Source organism: Ambystoma mexicanum, chromosome 4p, assembly GCF_040938575.1.
Source record: "Ambystoma mexicanum isolate Mex_15411 chromosome 4p, UKY_AmexF1_1, whole genome shotgun sequence".
Taxonomy (NCBI): domain Eukaryota; kingdom Metazoa; phylum Chordata; class Amphibia; order Caudata; family Ambystomatidae; genus Ambystoma; species Ambystoma mexicanum.
Window position 1 is genome coordinate 1,198,139,474 of NC_090927.1, and position 25,237 is coordinate 1,198,164,710.

The 25,237-nt window shown below is 47.3% G+C and overlaps 1 protein-coding gene across 4 annotated transcripts in view; it reads left to right on the plus strand.

Moving 5' to 3' along the window:
- Positions 1-25,237, plus strand: part of BUB1 (BUB1 mitotic checkpoint serine/threonine kinase) — a 1,594,853-nt gene that overhangs the window by 236,329 nt on the left and 1,333,287 nt on the right. For all 4 annotated transcript variants that reach the window (XM_069606846.1, XM_069606848.1, XM_069606845.1 and 1 more), the window contains 3 exons: positions 10,267-10,367; positions 16,500-16,525; positions 16,620-16,798. In XM_069606846.1, the coding sequence (XP_069462947.1) occupies positions 10,267-10,367; positions 16,500-16,525; positions 16,620-16,798 (306 nt within the window). The remainder of the gene's footprint in view (positions 1-10,266; positions 10,368-16,499; positions 16,526-16,619; positions 16,799-25,237) is intronic.

Genomic DNA, 25,237 nt, shown 5'->3' on the forward strand with positions numbered 1-25,237 from the left:
GAAGAAATTCTCTTTATGCATTCTTGAATTAACCTAGTGGTGCCCACTTTGACTTCACAGATCTGGACTGTTTAGACCGTGACATCTGCCTGATCTCCATTTATCTCCACCCACACCGCCATCTTCATACGTAGAAGCCACCAACCCAGACCCTAAGGCCATCTGCCTTGGTGGGCTTTTTTGGGGGCCCAATATTCAGGTTGCTCTATTAGATTCCTGTTTTCTTGACAATGTCCACTTTGGTGCATAATTTTGAACTCTGTGCCCCGGAAGTATCCCTCTAAGGGAGTTTAACAGGGAAAGTAATTGAGATGTTAGAGGTGGTCTTATGAAGGTTGACTCTGTATCTGGTTCTTTGGATTGAACACTTTACTTTGTCACAGGTGGCTACTACAGGGGACACATGACAAATGTATTCTTTTCAACACTTTAATTGGTTTCGGAAGGGTTGGAAGAAGACATGGTGGATGGGATTTCCACTAAAATACGAGCGGTGAATCAAACAATAGGAGGATAAAGAAAAATCTGTTACAATCTCTTTAAAAGGATCTAATGTCCTGCTTACAATGCCATATGATATGGCATTTATAACGCAAGTGTTTCAAGGCGCGATGGGGCAAGGGGGGGTAAGGGACGACCAACAACGATCCTACGAGGCCCGGTGGCATTCAGACCGCGCAGTGCATGGGAGGAGGGAAGGGGAGAAGTGCGAGGGGGCGAAGGAGAGGGGGAAAGTGCAGCACAAGGGGTAGTAGAATAAATACGATAATAAAAAACAGCCAGATGGTGGCAAGTGCAAGGTAAGTGCAGACATAAGTGCTGTTAGGGGGACTGTAGGGTGACAAACAGTCCCTATGTGCAGGGTTGCCAGGGAAGGCAGTGCAGGTGTGCAACTGGCAGTGCCTGCACCCTGTTCAGACAGGGTGGGCAGGTAGTTTTGACCAGCGCAGATTCAGCCACAAATTCAGCTGGGGAGAGAAAGCAGAAGCAAAGAGGAAGGCTTTGAGGTGCTTACGGAACCAGAGATGGTTCTCCTCAAGTTTCAGGGAGGCAGGAAGGTTGTTCCAGAGGGAGGCCCCTGCCGAAGAGAGATCGACCACCAACCTGTTGCTTAGAGAAGCGACTGACCCTGAGGGAGTTGGAGGCAGATGAGCGAAAAGCTCGAGAAGGAAGATATTTGGCAAGAGAGAGTTGAAAGTATTTCGGCCCCAGGACCCAGTAGGCCTTGTGGACAATGCAGAGGGGTTTGAACTTAATCCTCACAGCCACTGGGAACCAGTGCAGAGATTTTAGTCCTGGAGAGATACGATCCCTGGGTTTGAGGCCAAGGACAACTCTCGCAGTCCTGTTCTGGATAAGTTACAGAGGTCGGAGAGTAGAGGCAGGCAGATTTAGATGGAGGCTGTTACAATAGTCCAGCCTAGAGAGAACCAGGGCTTTGGAGACGGTGAGCTTCTGTGGGAAGGAGAGGAAAGGTAGAATACTTCTGAGGAGGTGCAGCTGGTAGTGTGACTTCTTAGAGACTTTGGAGATGTGAGGAGAGAAGGAAAGTGTAGAGTCGAAGATAACCCCAAGATTTTTAGCCTTGCAGCTGGGGACAGGACGTGGGCCAAGAGGCCGGCCAGAGTGGCTGCAGGGAAGGAGGGAGTGGTTGTGCCGATGAGTAGGATCTCAGTCTTACTGGCATTAAGGCAGAGGTCATTGGCGGCACACCAGTTCTGGATAGCAGACAGTCAGAGATGAGGGAGGAAGCCGAGGGTAGCCTGAAAATGAGCTGTGTATCATCCACATAGCACTGAAAGTTGGGGCAGAGAGCGGCAATGCGGTGGGCAAGGAGTGCCAGGCACTGGTTGAAAAGCCAGGGAGAGAGGTTATATCCCTTGGGGACACCATAGGTAGTGAAAAAGATATCTGAGAGGAAGGACCCAAGTTGGACCTGGGAGGGTCGGTCGTAGAGGAAAGTCGTCGGCCACGCCAGAGCCTGACCAGTGATACCCAGGTTATCACGGAGACGGTTGAGCAGGATGGCATGGTTGACTGTGTCAAAGGCAGAAGAGAGATCAAGCAGGATGAGGACGCAAGGGGTATTGGAGTCAAGGTTGGAGAGCAGGTCTTCACGGATGTTCAGGAGAGCAGTTTCCGTGCTTCTGGCAGCTCTGAAGCCAGACTGATGGTCATGAAGACAACCAACAGATTCAGTTTGGATATTAAGCTGGGAGATGGCCAGTTTCTCCAGGAGCTTGCCCAGGAAGGGAGTGATGGAGATTGGGCGATAGTTAGCCGGGCAGGAGGGGTCGGCAGAGGGTTTCTTAAGAAGGTGCACAAGGGAGTGCTTCAGGGGGATGGGAAGACTCCAGTGGCCAAGGAGCGGTTGCAATAATCAGCCAGGGGCAGTCGATGAGGCCCTTGATAGTTTAGGAGGAACAGGGGTGAACCTGTTTCAATGAGACTTTCATAGATCAGACTTGTCTAGAAACCTCATCTGCAGAGAAAAGGGGAAAGGCAGAGAAGGAGGGGGGTTGGCTGAAGATGGGCCAAAGGATGAGCATGGAGTAAAGGGAGGGAGGTGATGGGAGGAGAGTGAGGACAGGATGTCCTGAGTTTTTGAAATGAAGTGAGTGGCCAGTGCCATGCAGAGGGCCTGGAAAGGGACAGGAGAGGTAGAGGCTGCAGCAGGATTGGCCAGTTCCTTACAGATTTTAGAGTTCGGCCAGGTTGTTAGATTCCACAGAGATGCAGGCTTGGATATGAGCTCTCCTCTTGGTGAGGACGGAGAGCCGGTATTGCCTTTGCGGCAGGCCAGTTTGTCAGAGGATGAGCAAGAAGCACGCCCTTTCCTCTCGACCACCCTGCACTTGCGTTTTAGGGTGACGAGGTCAGAGTCATACCAGGAGTTACACTTGGCTTTGGGCTTCAGGCGGAGTCTCATGACAGGGGCAAGGATATCAAGAGTATCAGATATACAAGAATGGAGCGTGGAGAGGGCTTTGTCAGGGTGAGAGTCAGCCAAAGGTGGAGGGGAGGGTGAGAAGGTGGCGGTGAAGGCCTCGATTGACACGCGCTTCATGGGTTCGATGAACCAGAAGGTAGGTGGCGGTGATGGAGGTGGCTTGGCCTGAGGGCTACGGAGGGTGAAGTGGGAGGATAGGAGAAAGCGATCACTCCAGGAGAGAGGAGTGGAGAGAGGGGCAGAGAGGGGGAAGAAGTCAGGAGATCAGAACATCGAGAGTCTGCCCTGCAGAATGAGTCGGGCCAGAGGGGAGAATGGTGAGTGAAAGAGAGTACCAGAGGTTGCGAAAGAGTCCAGATGGGGGACAGGAGGCATCCAGGTGGATGTTTGTCTCCAAGAAGGAGGAGTTGAGGGGTTGAGGCCAGGAGAGAGGAGAGGTCTGCCCACTCAGAGGAATGAAGAAATCTAACCAGGTGGCCGATAGATAGTAGCCACATTAAGGGAATGGCTAGGGGAGAGGGAGAGCCTCCAGACAAGGCATTCAAAAGAAGAGTAGGTCTGCGCCAGAGTGACAGAGGCAGGAATCCACTCGGGGAAGATGAGCTACACCCCCACCAGAGCAGTTGGGCCTGGGTGCAGAGAGGATCTTGTAGTCGTCCGGTCGGAGCATGTCATTGCTGGTGACAGAGCTGGCCGTGAACCATGTCTAAGTGAGACCGAGGACATCAAGGTCAAATTCTTCAAGAAGGCGGCAGATATCGGAGGAATGTTTAAAAGCAGAGCGAGAGTTGAGAGTGGCAATGTGGAGAAGGTTGCCATCCTTGAAGGACTTCCTGGGGAGGTGTACAGATCAGAGGTACGCCTTGCGGAGGTGTAGGTGTAGAGGGAGCCCGAGAGGGGGCAGTGAAGGAGGAGGGAAGTTGAGGTAGCCAAGGAAAGTGGAGTGGGGGACTGCCGGAGAGGAAAGGAAGTTGATAAGACGCGGGAAGCGTCTATCAAAGAGGTAAAGGTTGGCCAGAGGGCCTTGGACTAAGACGGTTCCATTTGAGTAAACATTAATGATGAACTTGGAGGAATGGAAGGAGGCCAGGAGGGCGACCCAACGGGTGCCACCATTAATGGGAGAAGAGGAGAGAGTACAGAGACCATTTGAAGGGTCCATATGTCGGGTGAAGGAACGACAAAGAGGATGTCAGTGAGTTTCCTTGGAGGAGGCACTGGTGTAGGTGTCGGCGATAGGGAGGTCTGGGGTTGGAGACCAGGATGTCCTTTTTAAACTTCTTCCTACCAGATTTAGTGAGGAGAGCAGGATAGTCAATGGAGAAGCAATTGGAGAAGATAGGAGAGACCGAGAGCACCATAGAGTAGGTGGGAGAAGAGGGGGGGAGAGGGGGAGACACTGGCGAGAAGTAGGCAGACAAGAAGCGAGCAGGCAGGCAGGCTGCCCAAAAGGACAGATTGGAGGGGTTGAGAGCTCACAACTGCTCAACTTTAGAACCAGTGAGAGGCCACCTGAGTTTGAGAATCCTGTAGGGGAGGAAAAGGCCTAATATTCACTTTGCAAGATTTTAAGTACTGATACAGTGTATATAACAGCAGCACAGGGGACAACACAGCCGTGTTTATGAATCTGTAGGAGGGGTAGGCAGGGAGGCTAGTGGGCAAAACCAGTGGAGATGACGGGCACCTAGCGTCCCCTGCGGACACCTGCAGACACAGCAGGAGCCGTCACCGGGGGAGCCACCCTTTGCCTTAGGGGCCTATAGCCATGGGGCTGCCCTGGTAGCACCAGTAAAGAGGGGAGGGAACGGGAAGGTTTTACGTCTGTCTACTTTCAATCTCCTGGGCGTACTCCGTGAAACTGCTAGCAGGGAAATTCCTGTATTGGTCACCTCTTGAACTAGGGGCTTATCCTTTACAGTTTCTGGTAGGAATTCTCCACCCTACCTGGCTACTTGTGTGTCGATTTCTACCCGACCAACCAAAATTGTTGTGTGATGCAAGATTCTTTGGGCTGGATATCTTGCCACTGCCAGCACAATGCAGTCTGGAGCCCCCATTTGGCTTCTCCTTAGTGGTGGTCTCGGACCTTTCTGCTGGCATCGTCAAAACCGGTCCGGACCGCTCTACCACTACTCTCCCTCTCCACTCACTATGCCACAAATCTCTTCTTTGGATTGCCCTTCAAACACCAACCGTGTAAGGAGTCTGCTGCCTCTTCTTCCAGTGTTGATTGAGGATGGCCATGGTTGTTCTCAATCGTAGGGCAGTTTACCCATTGCTGCATTTATACGTGATGGGGTATCTTGAGATGGGTCCACCTTCTTACCGTGTGGTTTGACTCTGAATTCACCTTGCATTTAGATATGTTTCAATAATAATTGGCCAATGCCCTGTGTCCCACTGTCTGAGTAACCTTTGCAATTTGCCCCTTTGGGACTACAGAGGTGGCTCACTAAGCAATACCCTCCCTACAGAGTAGAGCAAGTGGGAGCCCACTGGGGGTGACTTCCCCGCCTCCTGTTTTGGGGACAAGGAATGCCCAAGTAGGGATATACTATCTCAACTCTCCAAATCCCCGTCCCACCCCACACCCTCACCATGTTGGTTGGTTATATGGGAGTTGAACAGGGCACATATACATGGCCCCTTTTAAAGGTATGGGTTGGTTTCTGACTTGGATTTGTCTTCGCCCCTCTCTATGCAAAGTGGTGCCCATGGAGTCCTCCCGTCCTTTTCAGGAAGGCACGCCAATATAGTGGAACATCAAGTTTGAATTAGAGAATCCCTCAGAGTAAGAATCTCTGGCCTGCGTGGACCCACAACAGGGGGACCCTCCCAGTCACGAGGAGCTGACAGGCATGCAGTTGGTGAGGCCGGGGGAGCACCACAAAAACCCAAGTAGCCTTGCCACTCCAGGGAAACCGAATCCCTTAAAGCAGGGTGCCACGATCCGAGTAGAACGAGACGCGGCAGCGATATCCAGCAACACAAGAGGTACTCTGGGATAAGAGACTACCTGAAGAATGCTGATCCGCCCAAACTGGAATAGAAGTAACGACTATCAAAAAAGGGCTGAGCAGGCCCAAGCCCACACTGGGCTACTGACCCGGGTGGAAGCAGTGACTGCGTTTGACTCTTTACTGCCTATAGTCTGTTTCATTGTTGAACTTTTACTGTTTTCAAAGTAAAGTGTTGGTGAATTCTCATGAGATCACCAAGTGTGTGTGTGTCACATATAGATTTGCTTACCTGCGATTTTGTTTTAAAGCCTAATGAAGAATTTTGTACTTCTGCCTAATTTGATTTGAGTGCTCTGTGTGCGGCTCGTTGTACCAATACCACGCCCATATCTTCTGATGTCTAGACCAAAGTGTCAATAACCCGGTTCACCAACTAGTTTGGCCTCGCCAAACCCTCTCAGAAGTCTTTTTATGGAAATCCATTTTAACAAGTACCTTTTTATTCCTAAATTTCTTCCTGATTTTCTTCAATGTATTTCAACCAAGACCTCATGCTTTTTATGCTGGTGACCTATTTACATAACTTGGAGATCTCATGCCCTAAATTGTTATCTCAAGGACTAAAACTTTGATATTTTTCGTATCTTTTTGTTATTCATGGTATTCTTACTCCTAACAAGAACACCGCAAATTTTATGTTGGCCAAGAATTCCTGCTGTCCTTTTTGCATTATAGGAATTCCTTTTCCTCGATGTGCGCATACCACCATAGGAAAGGTACTATTTGTTTTTCAGATCTGTGCTCTCAAATGCATAGGGCAGCCATTTGTGCCAATACATACGTTTTTGGCAAGCATTACTCTTGATATACATCCTCGTGAATGGGTGCATCTTTTGGCTGAAATGTTCTGCACAGCCAGTTTGCTTGAATCTGTTTGGCATATGCTGTCAACCCATCCCAATACTTTGGGATTTGTAATCTGGTCACCAACAAGTTGTGGAAGATGGCAGAGCAGAATGCCAGAGTAAGGTAACATGTTTTTTGCAGTGATTAAAGTACTCCCATCTTACATATCCTTACAATCATTTGTTTGCAAAATACACCTTTCGTCACTTTCAACATAATGGCACCCTGAAGTGAACGTAGTGCTATGTACAGCATAGTTCAAAACACTGATAACTATGCCATTCTACAGATTACCGTGTGTCAGGGAGAATTCTCTTATAAGGCTAATTTCCCAAACCTAGTGAGTCCCCTAGCAGCTTTGCTGGATTTTTGTGGTTTGTTTTTTTCTCCTGCTAAGAGTGAGACTCTTCCTCCCACTCTTAGGCATGATTTGAGGTATGTCTTTGACTTTTTGTGTGCTTATGGGCTAAGGGGTCTTTTACTCCATAGGGTAGCATCTGTTTTTAGTGTGTGTGTGTTACACAGCACCCTCAGTGCAGTAACACAGGGGTGTCATAGTGACCCCCCAAACAGAGTCCATACCCTGGGACTGACGGTCTCCCAGGGCATGTAAAGTCACCATTGGCTTTACTAGTCCAAAATTGTGAACAGAACCAGTACAAACCATCATATTGTGGAAGTACTGGAAGTGGTTAATTAGATTGCCCCTGGGTCTGTTTTCAAGGGGGCACTGTCCAGTCCCCCCTTGTCGAGTTTCTGGCTGGTGGCAGTGGTTACCACGCAAAATATTCCACCAAAATATTTCCTATGGGATTTTCCCATTGATTTTAAACGCACCCCTTTTTGTTGCAATGTTAAAGATACCGCTGGTTTATTTATTTAATATTAAATCACCGGTTGGGTCTTTTTTCCAGAACTCTTTTTTAAAATACCGTTCGTGTCTGTCTCTAACTCCAACCAAGGTCGGGCCCTTTGTTCCACTTTTTGGCGGGCTTCTCCACAGAAGCCTCCAAAAGTGGTGCCACTCTGTCTGGGTGCCACAGGGGGTGTGGGAGGGGGTTTAGGCACCCTGGACTGAGTTACCTTGGTAACTCAAGTCGCACTCTTGTGTGATTGGCCCCACTTCGCATGTTTGACAGCTAGGCTGAGTGAATGGGGGTGTGCTGCATAAAAGCAGGGCTTTGGGGACTGGAACTTCAGAAGTCGCCACAGGACCTGAGAATCCGACGAGGGAGAAGCTGAGCCGACATACCACGACGACACCACCGGTGGAGCCCTGTGAAACCGGCTCACCACTTCCCGACGACAGAGAAGATCTCCCGGCTGGAGAGGCTTCTTCCCCCGACTGGTGGGCACAACCAGTTTACCTTCTTTTCCTCGCACCCCAGACGTCTTGTGGTCGAATTGCCCGTGCTAAACACCCCGGCAACCGGATAGCCACTTACCACTGGACCACGAATAAAAGGACCGCTCCTTTTACCCGAGAACTCCGCGGCTGGTTTCTTCTCTGGCAGTGCAAAGGACTCCTGTCTTCCTCCCCGACGAGATCCTCTCTTCCCCCGGACAAAGCACCGACTTGCATCCGCTGCCAGGACCAACTGCCCCTGCTGGAGTATTCTCACCACTTTAAGGTACCGTGTCCGCCAGGCCTCCCTTTCTAAAGATTGCTGCAAGGTAATAATAATGCCTTAACCTTATGGACTGGGCTGGCCGCCTTGACCTTCTAACTGGTCCCTTTCTTTGGTCCCACTCTTTCTGAACCTTTTCTAGACTTTTGTGCACTTCAACCGTGTGACCTTGGACACATTTCGTTCTGATCCTCTTAAAGTGGATCCGGCCTTCTGAACTCTAACTTCACGGTTTTACTTTGCCTTCCTCTCTTGTTGTGTTCTTGTGAAAGTGTTGGGATTGGTTTCAAATTATACTCTGCTTTTCTCTCCCTTTTTTAAAACAAATTATTAGAGTGCCATCTGCGTTAAGCGCTCACCGCTGTCTGAAAATAAGTGGGGCTTTACTTAAGAATTGTCTAATATTATTTTAAGGGAGTGTATCTTTTAGTGACCGTGTTTTTGAACTGCTTAACATTAGTGCCTGTGTGTTTTACTAGATGTGTTTTAAAAAAAATAATTATCTCTTTTACACCAAGCTCTGGTCAGTGTTTACATGTTCTACTGTGTTCTTTTGACCTATTCTGATACTCTGTCTACTGCCTAACTCTTCTTGAGGGAAGTCTGACTGCTCAGCCACAGCTACCAAGTGAATCTGTGTGGTACAGACTGCTACCAAGTGGGTTTACTGCCAAACGCCTGTAGTCTTAAATCTTTTGCAGTGGTCCCAGAGGAAACTGCACAGGTTTCTGCCTAACAGCGCTCACCTCTGTTTTGACAAAGTGGTGTTTTGACTTAGACTTGTCTAATAATTCTTAAGGGTGGTGTGTATAATTTTGAGTGTTTGAACTTGCTTTTGATTTATAGTGCTAGTGTATTTTCTAAAGTGTGTTAAATAATTATATACTTTAGATACCAAGCTCTGGTCAGTGTTTGCTTGCTCTAAATGTGTTTTTAGCCCTATTGTGTATCCTCTGTATACTGCCCTACGCTTCTTGAGCGAAGTCTGACTGCTCAGCCACAGCTACCATGTAAATCTGGGTGGTACAGACTGCTACCGATTGGGTTTACTGCTTTACTCCTGTAGTCTTAATCTTTTTGGTGTGTTCCCCAAGGGAGCTGCACAGGATTCTGCCTAACGCTGTGTAAAGGGGAAACAACGATGGAATTATGCATGAAGGTTAGTGATGCTCTTATACAAGGGCATGTCTCGTATGTTAAGGGGATAGTGGGTGCGCTCATGTCGTCTATAAAATCAACATGATCTGTAGTGGTTATGAGGGGAATACAGCAACGATATATAAAACACCTACTTAAGTTAGCCTGCATTCTATAGATCTTTTTCCCATTTTACCTGTTGTGCTTGCATATCCCTAGCAATTCTCTGATGGAGTGAAATCAAGGACTAAGAGTTGTAGAGTAACCATGAAGTGCTTTCCATGTCTGCATCCAAAATCAATTACCTGGTTTTGGTTATGATGCATTCACAAAGATCTTCCTAAAAGATGTATTAGATTGGCTTCTAGAGTAGTTTGATATTGGGGTTCCATGTGATAAAATTGGGGCAAAAATTGCTGTGGTTACAAAATATTGCAGCAAAAATGCAGTGGTTTTGCAACCCCCACTCCCCTTAAATGGTATAATGGAGCATACCTTTACCGGGTCAAACCATGACATTTTTGCCGCGATTATATCACCTGATACCGATATCGGATAGCTCGTAACATGAAGGGTTAAAATACAGTCAAAACTTTTAAAGAAATCCTGGCTGCTAGTGATGGGAAGGTAACTTCTCAATGCAATTTTAGTTTTTTGTAACCTCTGCTATTTTTGTATGTAGTTGGATGCTTGGGACCACTCCAGAATTCCAGTATTGTTAATCAGATGGCACCTCCACTAGGATCTCTAAGTTGTGACCCAGTGGCTTCATTCAAAAAACAGGTACGTTGACAATTTTTCTACCAGTGTTTTTAAACGTTTGATTTTGTAGTGTGTGATTAAGCCCGTACCTTTGAACACTTCACAGGTTGAGAATTTCACGTTTTCCACATGTACCTCAACATCGTATGCTTTTCCACTATTTTTGTCCCATGCTATTCATGAGGTGTTCCTGTATCTTGTAGTGAAGGCACATAATTATGTTAATTTACAGTGTATTATAAATGGATGTGATCTGGTATTATTGCTGTGCCCTTTCTTATGGGGACAAATGTAAAGTTGCAGGCTATTAGCCAGCCATTAAAGGTCACTTGCCGCTTCAATTCTCCACATACACACACCGCCTCGCCATTTCTTTCTGACTAAGACTCAATTATCACTAGCCAGTGGCTAGTGCACATTGTGAGCCCTGCCTTTCTAGTTGGGTTAAACCTGTTTTGATCTGGGCTGTCTTGCAGGGAAGAGAACCAGAAATGTATGCTGATCTCTTACCACCCATGTACTTTATTTTAATGGTGCCTTGGCTTTACACCAAACTGGCGATAACCAAAGGACCAAATTGCACAAGGAGTATTTTAAGATGCTGCTGCTTTTAATGCATTCTTCTGACACATTCAGCAAGCATTGGCAAATCCAACAGTTTTGACATTTGTATATACGTCAGATAAGAATTTGCCAGGCACTGTCCTAATGATACTGCCTGGCCATGAGGAACATTGCATCATTACCTGGGCATAAAATGGCAGTTTCTGGCAAATACATATCTATTTATACACAACCCAAAATTGTCGTTTGGTGGTTTTTAACAGGACTTCAGTTTGAGGCACTGGTATAAATCAAGTGTCTGAAGGAACACTTTAAGATATTTGTGTTACACCTTTAGTACATTTACAACTGAAACTATATCTAAGCAGTATGCTGAGAGTTCACACTGACTGGCCAAAATTGTTATTGCTTGATAGATGTACCTCATTGGGTCCCCAGGAGCATGTGTTTTGGGCTTGTGTGTGGGAATGGCCATAGCGAATAGCCTGACTATGGGCAGTCAATTGGTGGGTACGTTATTGCTCCTCACATCTTCTTCCTAGCTCTACCCAATGCAATATTGTTTGGCTTGTAGGTGCACCACCTAATCCCAAAACTAAAAATTACTCCACAAAGAAAAACAGGAACAGCTATTTTAAGGTATTGATTTGCAGGAAATTGTAACTTAGAAGCCAGTCTCCCTCTACCCCAGATGGTGGTTGTAAAGTGTGCAGCAATGTCTGAATATCAGTTATCAGTTATCCCAAGGATATTAAACTCCAGTGCAGATAAAAAACAATGTTGTGCAGCTTACAGAAATTGAAAGCTGTCAGTGTACCACGATCGGCCTGATGGCCATGTACTGCACCAAGAAGCGGTGTCCCTTTCTTCTAGTCTTTGCCTGCTGGTGCTGTAAGTAAGACCTTTTATTTTCCAGAAATGGTTATGGTCTGTGTTTCAGACAGATCTGAGAACATTTCAGCTTAATGAGTTGATTTCCATACCCCTCGCAAAGACCTTTTTTAGTGAATTTGATTGGTCCGCCAGTCATGTTTAAAAAGCCTATATGGTGCAACCAGTCACCCTCTAACGTTGTTGGAAGGATCTGCCACTTCCTCCAAGACTTATACGGGGGGGGGGGGCAGCGCAACATACGGTGGACCCTTTGGCAGCTCCAGTTAACCATGACCCAGCCAAATGCGTATTGCTCCATATGGCCACATTACTTAGTAAGTGAAGCACATCTAGCCCAAGACTGTTAATTGGTGTTCTGTGGCTATATGGTACCAAATATAAAGGTAGATGTCTGCCAGGAACTGTATGGTCTAGGTAAAATCCTACTGTCAACATTACCCTGGTAACTACCTTCTTGCTTCCCATCGATCTGCTGTAACAGTAGATTGTTTATTTTGTTTGGTCTGTATGTTGTTGGCATCTATAAACAGTGACTCTGTCCAGCTGATAATGGCAAGCATTTAATGCTTATAAACCATCTGATGTTGTACAGAAACCAGCTGGCAATTATTCTTAGATATCCCTACAATGGAATTGACCATCAGCCTGTATGATCAGTATTACTTTTTTGCATACATTTATCCCCAATCCTGGACATATTTAAGTAATGTGCTATAATATTGGCCACAGCTTAATCCACACCTGACATGTCTTTGGAAAACATTTTCAATAGTGTAAAAAAAAAAAATGCCCTTTTTATATATATGTTTGTCACCTTACATGACCCGTGCCATTGTCTTAGCTTGATAAATTGCAATGCCAGTTTTTTATTAAATTCTCCTCTAATTAAAGAAAATTAACGATGAAACAGATTCTTATATTTTTCATTGAGGCTTTGGAGACATGGGCATTCCAATTAAAAGTGTAAGGAATCGCCAAATAATCCAAGGGTGAAACCCACGCAAGCAGCTCATTATTAACAAAACATCTTGGTGTCCTTTTCTTTTATTGTCAAAACCACCATTACCTTAGTTTTACTGTTCAAGGTCAAAGCATGTTTTTCACAAAGGTTAGCAAACGCTGCTCAGAGTTTAAGCAAAGTCTCCCATTTTTAGCCAACACTTCAGCATCATCCACAAAAATCAGGGGTGTAGTATGTCCCCTGATCTTTGTTTAGTTTAGTTTGTTTATTTATAAAGCGCATCCAAACCCTCAGGTAGCTGGGCGCGTAATCATGTGCACAGCAGAGTTTGCCAAATAGTCTCTGGTCCAAATGATCAAGTACAGTGTAAATAAGTGGCGTTGGTGCACCCACCTGGCCCACCCTGCAAGTTACTTCAAAGGACTTAGTTATTTCAAAGCCCCCAGATGATCATAATCCCTTTGCCAATCACTCAGTCTTGATCATTTCACAAAGACATCTGACCAATTGGGTTCCCATCCGATATTTGAGTAAACCTTCTCATTCATGGTATGGCATATACTCCATAAGCCAGCTTTCTGGGTGAGGGCTAATTTCCTTAGCAATGGACAGGTGGGGGATTTTCATATTTTGATGTACATTACTTGACCCGATGTCTGGCCCAATTGAAGCCTCCGGGCTGCCATAGGAACACTTTGTGGCATTCCCAGAATGCTCTTTCAGAACTTTCCTTCAAGTGCATTCAACCACCCCAAGTTCATATATCCCAACAACACTACTTCCAACCCATCAAGCACAGCAGGGCAATAGTACCGTTTATACAACATTACGAACATCCTTTAAGCTGTATCCTGCTGTCTGTTGGACTAGCTTCCTTATGTTTAATACTAATGCCTTTTTTCTTTTGTGCGTCATGATTTATTCAACCCTTTTAGTAGCTCTAGTAGTGATAGCTAGGTGGCAATAATACGTTTGCTCAATGGGACCGGCCGGTGTCTGCATCATACAATACGTGCACTTTTGCCGGCCAAAATACCGTTCTACATTTTTTCTAGATTTAGGCTGAGCCCCTTTTTGTTTGTGTACTTGCTCAGTCATCAATCTTTCTAGGCCTATGTATGTGTAGTCATCCAGGATATCCAGAGCAGTCTATAATTGCCAGGCTCTAAACAAGAGTTATTTTGTAGACTGGAATCAAGACTGCCTGCTTGCACAAGTCTGGTATTTTGTCCTCATGACACACCTTACTAAATAATAGGCTCAGAACATCCGCCCAAACCTTGCTGACCTTTTTCAGGACAACATTTTTAAGGACATTCGGGCCCAGTACTTTGAATGATGTGCCAAGTACTCGGAGATCCATATGTGTAACATAATAAATGTACTTGTTTTCAGTATATTGCTGTGTTGTCTTTTTTTAGATGCAAATGTGTGGACTAATTAATTTTTATTGTATTAGCCTGATACCGCTTTCTGAGTGTTAAGCCTTGTCCACTTTACTTAACCTTTTGAGATGTTTGGCTTCTCTTGTCCAGTGTTATCTTCCCCATAAAACTGCTGCTACACCCTAGTAGGAGGGACAGGTGTCTGCATGAATCCTCTGTACAGGCCAGATCATAGTCTATCAGTGGACCCTCCAGTCTGGTACTCCCATATTGAATTTCAAATTTTAAAGAGGAATCTAATTCTTTTGAGAAAGGGTGCTTCCATGACAAAGGTTTTCTTATGGCAGCAAAAGAATAAATGCAACGAAGAAACATTGGGCTGCCTGTAAGAGTGATTAATTGCACTGGAAAAAGCATTGAGTGCCCCATTTTAAGTGCCACTAGAAAGTTGACCAGCATATAGGATGACATACTTTGAGCAATAATTTAGCCAGCACACGTTGAAATCAGCGGATGTCTGAAATGTTTCCCATTCTGCAACCTTTCACAAGAAGAGAAAACTGCCTCTTTTTTTGACTTGTAAATCCCTCTAAATCCTGTTAAAACAGTGACGAAGTCCAATAATGCACACTTCTAGTCCAATTGAACACTAGCACAACAGAGAAACAATCTGTTCTAGAGAATTCAACCAGGACAGATGCTGACCTTCAAACTAATATATCAATATTATGATCAAGAAACTATTATGTAATATCTGGATTGGCACAGAGGTTAGTTTTCCCGCGATGAGCCACATGCATGTTGCGACGTGTGCAGAGGATACTACTTAGAGGTAGGTAACCTATTATAAAGACACTTAAGAAATTGTGTTAATGATCACACCACCCACCCGTAGGAGGATAACCCATCACAAGATGAGAGATGAGACTAATCAAGACATTTTAACAATTCATTGTAAGGTCATTTTTATAAATACCCAATAGAGGATGGCAATTCCCAGTATAAATATTAGAGGGAACACCTGTGTGGTGATCTGATATTGTAATGGAACGATATCTAAGAGTTCACCCGTTCAGATATTTTCTGAACAAAAAAGGAATACCCTATCTGTGAACATCAATGTTGATTTGATTGCATAAGATACATGGATTTCTAGCAATAACAATACTATCATTTTGAAAACATAAACCTAAGTAATGAGCAACCCTAATACAAAAGTCTGTTGACCAAAAAGGACTTGAATTCATGAACTATGAAGTTGCTAGCTATTATAAAGTTCAATTATCATTCTGAGGTTTATGTATACTTCGTCTGTTAGTGTTATACTGGGAGTGTTCTTTCGAATGTCTGCTAAATTTGTTCTTTGGAACAATGGGTTTTTCCAATTTCAAAATAAAAAGGTTAATCTGAGCAGATGCATACAACATGCAACAATAACCGTAAATTAAGCATTTATGGAGGGAACTGCTCTGGGGTGATATCACAATATAGGAAGGTTGATGAGGTGCAATTTTATAAGGCGTCATGTCTCCCTACTAGGTGTGCTGCTGACATGAGCATGAACGCCAGCAAATTTAAGAACCATTCTGGGACACCTAAAGACTTAATAATCTTGGTTCATATGATATTGTCTTAAGTTGGCTACACTGTTTGAGCTACCTTTATTATATGTCGAATGCCTATGTTTTGAAATAGCTAATTGCTTTCCCCTGGCTTAGAATGTGATGTATGGTGTGATAGCTGAGTTTAAATATTAAAGTGATGTGTAACCGAGAGGATTAACACACTGTTTTATAAATATGTATAGTCGGTTTTTTACTTGTCTTTGTGTAAAGTGTGCCTTAATGTGGTAGTGTGGTAACGTTATTTTTGTACTGGTCTGTGTAGTTCCTTTTATTTTATCATCTTTGTTAAATGTACTACTTTCTTAGTTCAGCCCCAGTGCTCAGTCTCAATAACTTGAGTTGTTAAGTTAAACTTTGGTTGAGACAATCCTTTTCCACACATTGTCTTCTCCAATTCCTACCCAAAGTAGTGACTTTACAACAAAAACTCATAACTGGACCCATCTGACATTCTTCAGCTTTTTTGTTACTTTAATGGCTGTAATCTATTGATATTGGCTCATGCATCTGGCCTACTTTTACCCACTGAGTCCCCTTTCAGAATCCCATATAAACATATTAAGTCTAACATTTCTGGAGGAAGAAAATATGCGTTGGCTTTTGTCTGTTCAGATTTTCAAAGTACAGATCCAGGTGTATTGAGAATTCTGTTATTCTTTAATTGATGAGATGTTTCTTCACTAATTTCTTCCCCATTTGTAATGATGTTTATTTTTCTTCCCAGCAAAATGTGGTGCCATCTGCACATTTGTAAGTATGGCTCCCTTGTGCTTAACTGCTATAAATAATGGGCTGGACCTGTGCTGTTTTTACCAGAGACTAAATATACGTACTTTTTTTTCAGAGTCACAACTATTTCGAAGTCTGCATGTAACCCGTCTGCACAGAGTAGTGAAACAAATCAACGTGCGATGTACTGTAAATCCAAGCTACTTATTGGAGATTCTGAATTGTCATTTGAGGAACTACGAGCTTTGGCCTTTCAGAAGAAAATTGATCAAAAGAAAAAGTTGGCACATTGGGGTACTGACATTTAATATTTAATTTTTACTTCGTTATTCTTTACACATAAATGCAATATATCATGCAACGGGCTATGATGGAGGTTTGGAAATATGCCAACGTTTTAAAGATTAAACTTGCCTAACACGGGAAGCAACCGTAAGGAAATTCTAGATTTACAGGCTTAGGACTGCACAACACGCTTGTGACCACTAAATAGACTTTAATGCGCTACCGCAGTATGAGGATCTCTCTATAGAGATCAGCCACCTTCAAGTTATAGTGAACTATATCCAGCTTAACACTTTATTACGATTGGATTTAAGTTTGTCTCGCCGCCTTCCCTTCCCCATCAATTCCCTCGCCCCCCCCCATTCATCTATGCATGTCCAACTCTTGCTGTCCGATGGAGTGGCAAACCCAGTTCTCTCCCTTGTTACAGGAATTGTTTTTCACAAACTAAGCTGGTGAAAGCCACCACATTTCTATGGCCCTCTTGGGCACCTATCGTCCATAGCGCAACCATACACAGAACCTGGTATCATCTGCCATCACATTAATGTATTCCTTGTAAAATGGACTAAACATTCTTTAAACTTTCTCTTATGTGTACCAATAACTAATCACAGTTGAGAAACTTGCATTGCAGCTAACACAAACCGGATCCTTCCTCATCGCACTATTTGTTTAGTTCTCCCCCACGAAGTTGTTTGTCCACTGGCTAATCCTCCTTTTCGATCAGCTCCTCTCCTCCCAAACTTCCTTCTGTTTCCACAGAACAACGTATGATGACAAATTGGCAGGGTCACAATGCACCACTCCTGGGACAAGGTTGGGCGCTGTAAAACTGCTACGGTGGTGATCGCAGTATAACTACTAAATGACATAACTTGGTAAAATATTAAAGACATGTACTTTCTGTTTAAAGGAAAATATCTTTGCATTCAATGCAAATGCTCTTAATTTTTATTTGTTTCTAAAACCTGAGACCTTTTGATAAGGCTGTGTGTGCACAGGCCACTGCAGAGAGGGGCAGTGCACCAATTGGCCTTAAAGTGGGGCAGAGGACCTAGACCTCTTAAAATTGCAGAGTGGTGAAGCAGTCAGGCTTTACTGTTGGAAGGGGGAAGTGGGCTGGCACAATTATTCCACACACTTATCCATATTATGTTACACAGCTGTTGAAGCGGTTTCATTTTGTATTTTCCCACCATGGATTTCAGTGGAACCTTCATCAGCTTTGTCTACTGTCTGAACCCATCCCTGACTTCTGAGGTAAGTAACGCCTAATTGCCCCTAAAATAAATGAGCAGAGCAGGTAAGTAAAGTGAATAAGGCTTTACTTCCCTTGTTTGCTCATATATTTTAGGGGCACTGATGAGCCTGTAAGGCTACCAGTGCAGGGGGACTGTTTGCCTTAGTCATGATTTCTCTCTCGTTTCAATGTAGCACACACCACATTATAGTGTAGAGTGCCCTAGGGGCACGCCGCACTGTATCCCTTTTTCTCTTATGTTTAGCAAAATAATTTGGGCCTTTTTAGATTTGCCTAGGACAGGCTGGTGTCAGCGCATCATGTTTTGAATCTTTTTGGATCATACACTTGTACACTTGTTTATTACTGTATGACATTTTGTGTACTCTATATTCAAAATGACCATTCGAGGGGATTGGGTCCTCCGACGTATTCCATATCTATGACAGGTAATGTCCACAGCTGTGCTGCCTTGAAAAATCTTTGGAGTCTGCGTCCTGCGTCGATGTGCCGTCCCCGAGGATCTCCTCCGACGGCCGACGTCACCCGCTGTGATAAGTAGGACGCACAACGGCCATAGCCTCAGTTCCGTTTTTTCCGCGAACATGTTCGCTTCGTGAATCTCGGTACGCCTCGACTCGGAGTTACTGTTTTCTTTCTCGGTTCGTTGAACCCGTTTGGTTTGTGGCGATGTCTTTTTCATCTTCGACCCCGCGTCCGGGCTTCAAGAACTGCGGTGACTGTGGGTCCAAGATGTCGGTCACGGACTTGCACAACACCTGCCTCTGGTGCCTCGGGGAGGTCCACGATACGGACGACTGTGTCGACTGCCAGTCGCTCACTGCGAAGGCCTTGCGAGAACGCAAGAAGAAACTGTCGGTAGGTCGGGTGTCTAAGCCCCGAAAGTCGAGGTCTACGGGGCTTTCGACCGATGACTCGAGGGGTGACTCTCCGCATCATCGTCGGAAGTCCGGTGGATCTCCTTCCAGGAGTCGGTCTCGCCACTCCTCCGCCTCTTGTAGGCATTCCAGGAAGCGCCAGCATAGGTCGCCTTCCCCGTCCTCTTCCGAGGACTCCGCCCGTCTGCGGGTCGCTTATCCCTCCATGCAAGCGACACCAGTGGAATGGGCTTCCTTCGGGAAGCAGATGCTAGCGATTCTGGAATCGCAGGGCACCGGTCCGTCTGCGCTTCCGAGTGGGGTCAGTACCGGTCGAGAGACACCGCCTGTACGCCTTCAGGCTCGGGTGGTCGGCACGGCTCGCGGGAGAGGTCCCGCTCGGACAAGGGTAGCCGTTCCCACCATGCCCGTTCCAGGTCCCGATCCTTGACGCGCTCGAGACCGCGTGATCCTGTGCCGTCTTCGAAGAAGACGTCGACGCCTGTGGCACCGAGGTCGTCGACGATTACTCTCGAGGTTCCGTCTTCGAGGGGGTCGTCGACGCCATCGGCGCCCAGGCTGTCGAGACACGCTCGGAGCTCCGGCTTCGAGGACTGTGTCGACGCCGCCGATGCTGGAGGCGTTGCAACTGACGTCGATGCTGATTCGCTCGACGCCTTTTGTGTCGGCGCCGACTCGCTCGGCGCCCTCAACGCCTTTTGAGGCAGTGGTGTTGGAGGGGCCCCGTGGCACGGGGTCTGCCCCTAAAAAGTCTATGGCTAAGGTCCGGCACTGCTTTGGTCCGCAGAGGTCTTCCTCTCCCCGCCTGGAGTACACTTCAGAGGGTGATGAAGGCTCTGATGGTGGTCTAGTTACGGTTCCGGATGAACTTATCTCGGGTCATAGTCAGTTTGATGACCTGAGGCAGTCACTGCATGATGCCAGTGGATTGGACACCTCTCCGGAGGTGGATTTTTGTCGGCCGGAGCCTGGCACTCATGCCGATTCGTCATATCGGCGCCTTATGTCTCGGGTTACAGAGTACTTGGGTTGGTCGGCTCCCCCAGGGGAGTTCGTTCGGGATGATCTCACGGACATCCTTGATCTCGGTCCACCCACTGACCTGGTTTTGCCTTTTCATATGGCTTTGCAGAGAAGGGTGGCGGCGGTTTGGACTGCTCCGGAGAGTCTCCCGGCAGTGGGCAAGTCTTTGTCGCGAAAATGCTGTCCAGCCAGTAGCGACCCCTGCTACTTGTCTAAGCACCCCACCCCGGAGAGTTTGGTGGTGCAGGCGGCTACGGCCCCGGCAAAGCAGGCGTCGTATCCTACCATCCCTCCGGATAGGGACGACAAACGTTTTGACTGCTGGGCAAAGAAAGTGTTTTCTTCTGGGGGTATGGCGCTTCAGGCGGCCAACTCCATATGTGCCTTGTCTCGTTTCACACACATTCTGTGGAAGCGGCTGATCATATTCCCGAAGGGGACGAACGGGAGGGTTTCCTTGCTATGGTTCAGGATGGCAAGGATGCCATGTGTGAGGCCGTTCAGTCGGGTTTGGACTTGGCGGATTGTGTCAGCTGGTCCATGGCAGCGAGCACTGTAATGCCCAGGTTTGCGTGGTTGAGGAAGTCTGGGTTTGCTCCTGATGTGCAGTCCCGGCTCCTACACATGCCCTTTGACGGTGAACACCTTTTTGGCAGCAAGGCTGACGAGAGACTTGAGGTTGCAGACCTCCAAAGCTGCAGCAAAGTCGTTGGGCGCTGCAGTTCGCCAGCCTCCGCCTTTTCGTCCTAGGGGACAGGAATGGAGGGGAGGTTCCTTTCGCTATTACTCGTCCTTCAGTAAAGTGAGAGGAGCTAGCAGTCAAAGAGGCCATCATAAGAGTGCCCGAGGTGGAAACAAAGGTACTTGAGGTGCCAAGGCCACTCGGCCAGTTGCCTCTTTGCCCTCAGGCAACGCCGCAGCTGCTACCACTCAGTCATGAGGCCAGGTCCCATGGTTTGCCGGTTGGGGAAAGGCTGGCGCAGCATCTTGTAGAGTGGCAAGCCATTACTTCGGATGTGTGGGTTCTGGAGATCATAACCCACGGCTACTGTCTTCCTTTTCGGCAGAGGCCTCACGACAATCCACCAGGGAACCTCTCTTTGAAGAGTCCGGATCTGCTCCTTGCGCAGGAAATTCAAGCCCTGCTGGAGAAAGGCACCATATAACTGGTGCCTGTGGCGGAGAGGAACAAGGGATGGTATTCCCCTTATTTTTTGATTTCAAAGAAAGACGGGGGATTGAGACCCATCATGGACTTGCGCGGTTTGAACAAACTCCTCAGGAAGGACAAGTTCAAGATGGTGACTCTTTCTCAAGTCCTCCAGGCCCTTCAATGTCAGGACTGGTTGGTGTCTCTCGACCTCAAGGATACTTACTTCCATGTGCCGATCCATCCCAAGCACAAGAAGTACCTGAGGTTCGCGGTTGGCGACTTGCACTTTCAGTTTCGGGTCCTGCCGTTCGGATTGACCTCCGACCCGAGAGTTTTCACTAAGCTCATGGTGGTGGTGGCAGCGCATCTCAGGAAAGGGGATTCACGTCCACCCCTACCTGGACGATTGGTTGACCAGGGGGAGCTCTCCCGAGCAAGTCCTGGATCATCTGTCCGTCACCTGCCACTCCCTTCACAGGCTGGGCTTCTCCCTCAATTTAAAGAAGTCCAATTTAACACCAACGCAGCGGCTCCAGTACATGTCCCTGGGGCAGTGTTTTCCTCCTCAGGTGAAGGCTCTTCACATTCAGCAGATGGTGCACAAGTTTCAGTTTGCCCAGACTCTCCCAGCGTCCGAGTTCTTGAGACTGCTCGGCCTCATGGCATCCTGCATTCTTCTGGTGCCAGAGGCTCGTCTGCGGATGAGATCTTTGCAGTGGGCACTCAAGCTCCAGTGGTCTCAGTCCTCCGGCAGGCTGTCGGACCCTGTTCAGGTGCCGCCCTCGGTAGCCCGTGACCTTCTGTTGTGGGCCGTCGAGGGCAATCTGATGAAGGGTGCCCCATTTTGGCTGCCCTGGCCGGAGGTGATGATCGTGACGGACGCATCCCTCACGGGATGGGGAGCTCATGCCAACGAGCTGACAGTCAGCGGTCGTTGGTCTCCGTCAGAGTCCAGACTCCATATCAATCTGTTGGAGGTAAGGGCTGTCAGGCTAGCCCTGAAGGCTTTTCTGCCGACTGTGCTTGGGAAGAGTGTCCTGATTCTGACGGACAACACGGTGGCCATGCACTACCTCAACAAAAAGGGGGGCGGGCGGTAGGGTCACTTCCGCTGTGCAGGGAGGTGATGCAGCTCGAGTTCTGGGCCATCCAGCAGGAAGTTTCGATCTTGGCAGTTCATCTGGCCTGAGACGACAACGAGACGGTGGACGCTCTGAGCAGGCAGAGCACGATCTCTCACGAGTGGGAGCTGGCTCAGGAGATTCTCCTGGAGATCTTCACCCCTTTGGGGGACCCCTCAAGTGGATCTCTTCGCCTCCAGTGTCAACCGGAAGTGCGAAAGGTTTTGCTCGCGGGAATTTCCTCCAAAAGGAGCCTTAGGAGACGCGTTCGTGGTGGAGTGGTCATTCCAACTGCTGTACGCGTTTCCTCCAGTCCCCGTCATCCCGCAAGTGTTACGGAGGTTCGGTTCCCGGATGATCCTCATTGCTCCGGCGTGGGCCCGTAGGACGTGGTACCCGGACCTTCTAGACTTGTCCATCTGCCCTCCACGTCGTCTTCCCTACCGAGACGATCTGCTCTCACGGGAGGGGGGGGTCAGGTTCTCCATCCAGAGGTCAGACCCCTCAATCTTCACGCTTGGCTTCTGAAAGGTTGAGGTATAAGGATTGGGACCTCCCTGAAGACGTGATGGCGGTGTTGCTCTCGGCCAGGCGGCTGGCAACTAAGTCTCTGTACCGTTGCCGTTGGAGAAAGTTATACGACTGGTGCAGAGTTCAGAATGTGGATCCTTTTGAATGCGCCATTCCCATGGTTTTGTCTTTTTTGCTTTCTTTGGCCCACAGGGGCTTGCAAGTGGGGACCATTAAAGGTTACCTGGCGGCGCTGTCCATATTTAAGCGCTCGTCTGAAGAGTGTTCCTATTTTAAGATTCCTTTAATTTTGCAGTTTTTGAAAGGGCTCACTAATGTGTTCCCTCCGTCACCTTTTTTGGTGCTTGGTTGGGATTTGAACCTTGTTCTTAAGTTTCTTATGGGTGCTCCGTTTGAGCCTTTACATTCTTACAGGTTGTTCTTCCGGCGTTCGATCCTCCTCCACATCTTGGTAAGGAAGAGGAGAGGCTCCATAGGCTTGATCCTAGGAGAGCGTTGAGCTTATATATCTCGCGCATGTCCCGGGTCAGAGTGGACGATCAACTTTTCATTGGTTACGCTTCAAAGCATTTGGGACAAGCTGCGACGAAACAGACTTTCTCGTTGGATTATTTTAGCTATCTCCGAGTGTTACCACTTGGCGGGTAAGGACCCTCCGGCTGGCTTGCGGGCCCATTCTACCAGAGGAGTGGCTTCGTCTACTGCCCTGCAGAGGGGAGTTCCTATTCGTCACATCTGTGATGCAGCCACCTGGGCTTCAGTACATACTTTTGTACGTCACTATTCCCTCGATTCCATCAGGTGGCAAGATCTCGCCTTTGGCAAGGCAGTTCTCTATGCCGCAATTTGATTGGGCATGCTAAATTTGTATTCTAAATTCTTTCCCACCTCCTTGCTTGGTACTGTTTTGGGAGTCTGTCATAGATATGGAATACGTCGGAGGACCCAATCCCCTCGAAGAACAAGTTACTTTCTTACCTGGTAACATTCTTTCGATGGGATCGTCCGACGGCGTATTCCATATCGCTCCCTCCCTGCGTTCCCCGCTGCAGAATTTCTTTTGCGATTGCAGCTTGCGTTCCGCAAGGCCTTGTGTGTCTGACTGGCAGAAAACTGGTGGCACACGTTCTGGGAAAAAAACTATAACTGAGGCTATGGGCGTCGTGCGTCCTACTTATCACATCGGGTGCCGTCGGAAGTCCTCTGGGACGGCGCATCGACGTAATCGACGCAGACGCCAAAGATTTTCCGAAGCAGCGCAGCTGTGGACATTACCTGTCATGGATATGGAATACGTCGTCGGACCATCCCATCGAAAGAGTTACCAGGTAAGAAAGTAACTTGTTCTTTCATGTAGTTCAAGTCCTTTGTCCATCTTAATTTTTCAGCAGTCTTTCTGCCAGCTCTGGTTAGGAAATTACCATAAAAGTCCATGCGCTTCCCAGGATCCAGCTCGGATCTTCAGGCTTGTTCCTTTGTGGCTGAACTAGTCTGCACTGGATTTGGGACTGTTTAGTCCCAATACACAGGCCCGCCAAGAGGTGTGTGTTGCTAGGCAGATGTGGCATTTGTAGTTTTCTGTGTTTGAACAGCCCTTCACTCTCAGAATGTTGCAGATCCTTGCAAATGGTAGTCTGGACTAGCCTCCAGCTTGTTATGGACAAGGAGCATTGCTGACATTCCTGAGGTTGCCCACTAGAAGAAAGGGTCTGAAGACACTGCACTGATGACCCAGACAACTATGGCTATGGACAAACGGAGTGCCCAAGCCATCTGCTTGGGAATCCCTGCTGCTCTTATGTGGCCAGAGAAGACCCTCCATACCCTGCGGAACCAATGGGAGCAGATTAGTCAATATGGACCATCTATTAATATCCGTGGTCCAAAAAGGGTAGACGGACCAAGTAAGTTGTCAAGCCCTTCCAGAAGGAACCACGAGAAACCGAGTGAGACTGGAAGGAGAACAGAAGACCGGACGCTGAGCCTTGAGCAGGACTCACCGAAGCCAATACAGAGTGGCAAGGCCACTTACCAAGCTGGTAGTGTTGCTTCTTGAGTCCCTGAGGCTTGGAAAGAGCATGGAATGAGTACTGCGCTGCACAGAGAAACGGGGAAGCGGCAGAGTCTCTGCACACAACGAGGTCCCTGTGAGCTGGAAGAAGCCCTCACTCAACCACAGACTCCCAGGAGAGGTCGCAACCCGCACAGACCAAGTCAAAAAGTATGCAGGTTACCTAACAGGTGAAGGGGAGCTAAGAAGAAGGTAGCAAGTAGAAAGGCTTGGGGAAAGCTGAGAAAAGGAGGGTCTGTGACTTGTCCATCTGCCCTTGTAGAAGCTACAAATCAGAGTGAATTGATAGTGACCGACAGGATAGTGAACCAGGTCTATCATGCGAACAGCAGGGGAAGGGAACCCCACGAATAATAGACAGGTTAGTGAACCAAGTAATTAAAGAAGTACGAGAAGCACCCATCCCT